General features: G+C 35.0%; 1 protein-coding gene across 1 annotated transcript; it reads left to right on the forward strand.

The window, feature by feature from the left end:
* The first annotated feature begins 3257 nt into the window (after positions 1 to 3257).
* Positions 3258 to 6142, forward strand: LOC113499846. Its single transcript, XM_026880413.1, has one exon. It carries the CDS (start codon positions 3285 to 3287, stop codon positions 3693 to 3695), a length of 411 nt encoding a protein of 136 aa, XP_026736214.1. The 5' UTR covers positions 3258 to 3284; the 3' UTR covers positions 3696 to 6142.
* The last annotated feature ends 1686 nt before the right edge of the window (positions 6143 to 7828 follow it).

Genomic DNA, 7828 nt, shown 5'->3' on the forward strand with positions numbered 1-7828 from the left:
AATAGTATTAGCCCAGTGCCGAATAGCAGCAGTAGAAAATTCTCCATAGACCGCGAATAGGAGGGTCCTTTGTTTTAAAAATTTGAACCACATTTTCAAAATGGTCCACATTGGTGGTGCACAAGGTCCTGCTTGCACTATCAACACTGCACTACACACAAGTTGGCAGTACAGCAAAACTACAATTAGAATTTGAGTATCTAAAGCAAAGAATATGGGGCCGCGTTGGTCGAATTTGCTAAAGGCTCCGAGCTGACTTAATCCGGCCCTACAATAGCTAATGTTGCTTGTATTGTATAGACAAAGGTATTGGTTGTTTTAATAACAGTACATATTGCGTTATTAAGTATAATATACTTGCGGTTAGGATTGGCTTTCGCTCAATATCTAGGAAATTGCTATTCCGGTTTCCATCTCATTTGTTATAACAGAATATAACAGTTTTATTTTGTTTTTATTACAACAAATAATCACAACTTGAAACATTGGCTACGATCAACCAATGAACTACGAGTTTTCTTCTAAAGTAGAAAAAGATTATTAAACTTTCAAATTAATTTTAGGTCTAAAAAAGAAGTTTAAAATACGCCTAAATTAGCTTATTGAGACAACCCGTCTCACCTCACCACATGCAAATGTAATAAATCAACGCTGACCGCTCGATCCCTGCGAAGCGCGCGCGCACAATTGAGTCTCACGCGCATCTGTCACCGAGTGACAAATCTAAATATAGCCAGTAATGTAGGCCAGTGTAGTTACCAGCTACACTAGTTCGATCATGTCTAATTGCTCGTTCAATTTCGTTATTTTTAGAAAAGAATATGCACTTTAATTACCAGTCATTCAGTCAAGTGCCTTGGTCGTTGCCGCCAAAAGAATTGGCTTATTTATCTGTACCATAAAACTTTTATTAATTTATTTAGGTACAGATGCGTTTTACTCTGAATTGTCAGTTCTATATTGGATGCATTGTGTGAATTGTGAACTATTTCGTTCAATTAAATAACATGAGTGTTTCATGCACATCCTTTGGGCATTCCTCGTTCCCCCAGATCCGGCGGAAAATGTTCATTCCTGGCTTCCCTATAGTGGGGTCCGTACCCACGGTTGTCGGTGAGTGATCCGAGGACGATAGGAAATCACGGAGACTTCCTACTGCATCCGTGTATCCGTGTAGTCCGGTCATATATTGTATGAGAAACGTCACGTGTTAGGATAGAAGTTTTTTTATTGGATGATTTATGCCGTTACTTCTACGGAGATGAAAAAAATGTTATTTTTAGTGTGAATATTTTAATATTTAAATTCGATATTCCATCATAAATAAATATGTCATATAAAAAAAGTTTTCATTCCGAAGACCTAATGGCAATCTAGCTACGGACATCTTGGAAAATATTTATTGTAAAGGTTCCTTGTTTTAAGTCAGTACCAAGATAGACGGTTCATTCAAAACTATTTCCCTCACTCTATTTAATCACCAAGTACTTTCACCTCAGTTTCTTAAGAAACATCTTCATAAAACTCCAACGCAGGCAGTGCAAGCTGCTCAAAATCATTCGCAAGGAAGCCGCCTAGCTTTCCACTAGCATATAACATCAGTCGTTGCCTCCAGCTATTATCGTTGAATTTGACCGGTGTTTACATTCCCGTGTATTGTCCGTCATCGCGGCTCTTGCTAAAACAACGGTGCTAAGAGATATTTTGTTTTGTAAACATTTGCCGTGCGATTGTCGCGATCGAACGCTTGAAGACGGTTTGATTTGAGAACGGTGATTGTGACTGGATTATTGAGACATCCATTTATGAGAAACCTGGTAATTTAAATTTGTTTTAATACTGATTAAACTGACTGACTATACTGAAATTACTGGAGTTTGATTTTGACAGATTTATACCGTTCCTCAGTAATTTTTCGAGGTATTTTTGGGCTTCTAATCTTATCGGAATCAGCTGAATGCTGTATTTACACGACGAAACGAACTACTATATTATACCAATATTTTTGCATCTTAAATCTTGGTAACAAATATCCTATAGTAAGACTGTCATACAGTGCCAAACAAATAAAATAATTGTGACAGTCGGGAGTAAGAGTAACAAAAGATTTGTTCGACTCGGAAATAGTGAATTCCATCGATTTAAGCTGAAACAATGAGCCAAATTTTTAAATGAGGACTTTCTCACTTCGTTACAATATATTGTTTAATGTCATTGTACGCCAGTATTCGTATGTCGTTGAGTGAGGTGGGAGCATGCATCTGCACTCTCTAATTAAGCGTCTGTTAACACTTGAGTTTAGCAGGTCGGTGCTTGCGCAGCCGAAACGACGGGCTACTGTTCGCTAGGGCTGCTACATTTCAATTTCAATCATATATTTGTATTAATTTTCGTGATAGTTATGATCAACAATTTTTTTCTCTCACTGTTTCTGCTCACACGCCATTTGCGTGATCCACAACGGCTTGTCCTGAGTCTTGGTGTCTTAGTACGTGCAACTTGAATGTTTGTGACACGACCGCGACACAAGAATTAAAAAATACAAACTAGAATTCTAATATATTATAATCCAATCTAAAATCATAGTAATCTCACTTCAACCAATTCATCATTTTTATATTAGAGCTACATTCAAACGGGCAAGTTTACTATCCTGACAAATATTTTCGTAATTCACTCTCAGCCCTAACTTACATATGACGCAAACTCGCATACAATCGCTAATTAGTATGCACCGTTACTGTACTTGCCAATTGCTAGTAGGAAGCACAACAAATCTTTAGAACGCCGTCAAAAGGCTTGGCACGTTACATAATATTTGCTTAGGTAGACAACGAAGTATAGATTGTCTGTACAATGTAGGTGCTATACGCAGGAAAGAAGGTAGTGACCTCTTAATTTACGCAATTTACGTGGCTATTGTAATGATTTCGCTTTTTACGATAAACACTGTTTAAGTTTAGGGTTTTGAGATATTTTTTTATGACCAAGTTATTTGGTGTAATGACTGGCCTATTGGTCTAATGGTTGGTGACACTGATTGCTATGCTGGAGGTCGTGGGTTCGATTCCCACCCAGGTCTAAATAAGGCTTCTGTATGTTTGACCTATATCCCCATATATCTAGATCTGGCCCTCAATGGAGTAAGTAATCTCCTCAAAAGAAAACGATACCAAACTACAAACGTCTCACAAATTGTCCGGCCATTTCCCATATATGAGTTATATGTACTGATGTACCAATTTTCATCTTTCCAGAAACTACCTCAACTAAACCAAAGAAACATGTCCAGAGTTCGGCCAGACAGCAACGTCCGCAGATGCCTGTTCCCAAGATCTGATACAGAAGAACAAGCCAAAGTCGACAACTTCAACAACATCCTACAAGAAGCGATAGCCAGAGAAATAGAGGAGAAATCCAAAAAATACGGCTTCGATTTCAAACGGGACCGACCCTTAGACACTTCGTACAAATGGCTTAAGAATAAGGACAGCAATTTGAGGTACGATTGGATAGGAGAGAAGATTAAGGTAACTGAGGGAGAAACTAAAGAAAATGAAAAGGTAGCCGTTCAGAGTCAGAATGAGACAACACCAGTACAAGTGAGAGAGGAATCGGTACCGGCTATGAGGAAGAGGAGGCGAGATGCAGATAAGGTTGGCAATACGTCTGCTAAACGGAAAATCTTCAATTAAAACCTCGAACGCAGCCCGAAATTCAAAAGGTTTTAATTCTCAGAATGCTGACAATTTCCAATACAGATTTCTTGATAATTTGACAATATTTGGTAAGAAGAATCATACAACCTATCATAACGTATTTCTTTCATATATTTTTTTCATTTGACTACGAGTAAATGGTAATTGGTATTCTTCCAAGTCAGATCAATATTTTTCAAGATTTCAATAGTTGTTATGCTCATCATCATGGATTAAATCAAAAATCACCATTAGCATAATCATTTCTGTTAGTCATCACTCTTTCTTTTTGTATCTTTTAAAATATGTTTTGCAGTTGTGAAAGGGAGACGGAAACGCTTTATAGAGCGCTGTCTCGCTCCCACAGCTGTTTTCACAACTGTAGGACGTGGTGGTAGGCTTCGATCGATTATTTAAATATATTAGTCCTGTATTAATTTCAATTGCTTTTGTACATGACTAGTCTGTATTTATGGGTTGATATTAACAACTCGTTGTGGAGGTGAACTTGGAGTAAAGGTACGAAAAAAGAGATTCGACATTTTGTTAATGTTCTTCTATTACAATTTAATAGGTCTACTACTCTACTAGCCTTAGAGTAAAATTAAATTACGTGGGCATTGTTTAAAAAAATCTTTACTAGTTATTATGTAGATCCCCAAAAGTTTTTCTGAATAATTTAATTGTCACTTTAATTAAATTTTTTGACAAAATGTCGTTTCTCAAAATGACAATTTACGTACCGCAATACGCTTATAAAGTGCCACAATTAAAAGTAGACTGTACAGTAATTTTATGTTAAATTTAATTTTATGTATTTATTAGTTTAAATTCTTATTATTTATTTTCAATCACACTATCTCAAAAGACTGTGTTATACCCGAATACTGAATTGCAAGTTTATGATCTGCCGGCCGGTTGTGGGAGCGAGATAGTGCTCTACATGGCGAAAAGTGCAGTCTCTTTTCCACAATTGCGATAATTTTACTGTAAAAGGTGATCGTCTGAAATATCTGTTCGTCTCAACTTTCCACCTTGAAGTGATAGAGACAGCATGAGACGAGGTCACGAGAAAAGAGGTTATAAAATTTTCAGTATTCGGTTTTAAGTACTTTATAGTTTACCTAATTTAATTTATTTGTAAATATTGGATCTTATTGCTTTTTCCACTACTATCATCACTCACGCTGTTAAGTTCACATTCTAATATTTTGGATTTAAAATTAATTTATGTAAGAATTTTTCTTACTAGGATATTCGTCTTATATTTTGGTAGGGGGTCACTATTCCACTAGGCCAAGAGCCCAAGACTTCAGTTACCAGAAAAATTAAAAAAGTTAGCGTTGTACTTTAACGAAATTCAACCACATTTATATATGTATATTTATGTTACCTTCTACTTGCGCAAGTAATCACAATCGCCGAACTATATATTCGCTTGTCGAATTTCCCTTTGTAGTGAAAAATACACACATGAAACTTTCGGCTATAGACATATGAATAATGACGTAACATAACGAGGGTCTGGCCGTTCTGTGCTCTTGGTCTATACGAGTATTTGTATTACGACATCGCACTTCCACAATAGCCTTCTTTTGAGGTGTTGGCTACCAAACCTAGGACTTTCTTTTTAGTGTTTTAAAATGTTTTTTTTATGGACGAATGTGATCACCGATAATTTTAAAATGTATACTCCTGGCCTTATAGTGAGACTTGTTTAGTTGCTGTGCGAGATTATATATAGATTAGATAATCTTCACATATGTAATTTGTTCGCGTGTGTGTCCCCCGGAACGCCTCCTAAACGGCTGAACCAATTTTAATGTATTTTTTGTATGAGTTTGGGTGGCGTTATATGTTTTAGAATTGATAAAGTGAAAAGCATTTTTTAAGGGCTCGCACAGCTATAGTATAACTTTTAGGTTAAACCCGTAGTCGTAAAAAGCATTAACAAAATTCTTATAAATATGTATCTATTAAAATTTGAATACTCAACGTATTAACTATTGATCTCGGAATCAAATAGATTTGCTTATTCATTAACATACCGTTTATCATGTAATTAAATCACGTTTCAAAACTTTCGTTATAAAAAAATATAAAAAAAATCATTAGATACAATATCATACGATCAACAATATTAATATTAACATATGGGACAAATATTTATTCTCTCAGATGAAGGTTATCATAAGAAATTGTCAATCGCTTGCAACATCACATTATACATATATGGAATAATTATTAGTCAATCCGTTTTTAAAAGCGCTGTAATGAATTATTCGGTGAACTAATCCACTAATTTCCTTTCTACCAGAAACCACTCCTTTCTACCAGAAATTGAATCTAAATTAACTTGTCTCTGCACTAATAGCCGAGTGATACAAAGGCACCGTGACCGTAACTATAGAGCGTTAGTACTGGTATGATAAACAAAAAAAAAACAAAAGCTAATTTAAAAAAAGGTTTTGGTATTGGGTTGTTGCAATATGAACTTTATATAAAATTACCTGGTTTTCCCATGAATCAAATATACAATAACGTATTAGCGCCAAAATTAGAAAACGCAATGAACAATCATAGGAAAATGACAGATTCCAAATTCAAATGTAATAATTTGTTTATTTTTAATTGTAACAGTACTTATGGCCTGAGTTAATATATAGGCATCAACTTAGTTTCACAATAGCAAGCAACCTCCTTTAAAAATAAAACTAAACTCTTTTTATCACACCTTATATAAATAAGCCGAGTTTAATTGTTAATTAACAAAATATTGGTTGAAATATATTTATACTTATACTAAGCTGACATAATTATATTTCTAATCGTGTGTATACTTTTTAAAACAGCTGATATCCAAAGTCCATGTAGGATTTCATAGCTACGATAGTTTTTAGGATAAGCAACGTGTTTAACAGCCTATGATAGCCTAGTGGTATGGACCTTGGACTGACAATTCAAAGGTCGTAGGTTCAAATCCTAGCACAAGCTAATCTTTTTGAATTCTTGTGCGTATTACAAAGAAATTATTAGTTGATAATAACGGTGAACAAAAACATCATGAGGAAAGTGTAATGCCTCAATTTTCAAAGATGTCTTTAACTCAGACACCAGGATCCCAATTCCTCTATTTACAATGGCCGATGAATGATAATGAAAACGAGACAGGTAGAACACTCACAGTCAACACAATGAATTTCCAATTATAGTGTCAGCGAAATGCTTCGAAAATAGGCATATTCCAGTCAATCCAATTTCCATTAATACATCGGCCATTGTAAATAGCAGAATTGCGGCCCAGGTTTCACATCGACCATCCGATAAGATGAGGAAGTCTGCTTTGATAAGAACAACTTTCGCCAAAAACAAGAGGATGTTTAAACACATTGTGAAAACTTATGTACTTACTCTTGATGTATATTTTAATTCTTTTCGAAATCATGTACATAGATATTATTATAAGTCCTATTTACAGTTTCTATTTATTTATTAAATTGTTGTAATCTAATGTGTTTGTTTTATTTTCATTTTCTTTTAATCTACAATGGTCTGAGAATCAATACAAATATTATAAAAAGGGTAATATCTGAATGAACGGTAGCCATTATGAAAAAGAAGAATATTGTTTATTTTCAGTTCATCATCGGCCTAGCTTTTTCCCAACTATGTTGGGGTCGGCTACCAGTCCAACCGGTTTCAGCTAAGTACCAGTGTTTTACAAGGAGCGACTGACGGACGGAGCGAGCGATTTTCAGTTAGATAATAATTTTACGGGTAGTCCAGACTCCAGGAAGTTTGCCCAGCACTGCATTTATTACAGTGATTAAATGATTAAGAGATACTACTACTTTGAATGTGTAGACTTAATATATTCATTTGTTGTTATGCAATCTAGAATCAAGGCAATATTTAGTATTCAAAGTATTTTCATCGCGTAGGAGGCCCTAGGACATAGTCTAGGTTTGTTGTACTGCTGTTAGTAGGTCAAGACTCGAATATAGTTAACATTTATTAAATATTTATAATAAAACTAGATGAAATGGCATTTTAACTAGATGTATTGTATGTACTAGGTATGTAAGGCATTAAGTATTTATTTATTTGATAACGTTTACTCTAGCGTATTT

The sequence above is a fragment of the Trichoplusia ni genome, chromosome 13 (genome assembly GCF_003590095.1).
Source record: "Trichoplusia ni isolate ovarian cell line Hi5 chromosome 13, tn1, whole genome shotgun sequence".
In the NCBI taxonomy this organism is placed as follows: Eukaryota; Metazoa; Arthropoda; class Insecta; order Lepidoptera; family Noctuidae; genus Trichoplusia; species Trichoplusia ni.

Excerpts from the sequence above, each read along its gene's own strand:
- LOC113499846 (XM_026880413.1), top strand. The coding sequence starts at position 3,285 with ATGTCCAGAGTTCGGCCAGACAGCAACGTCCGCAGATGCCTGTTCCCA.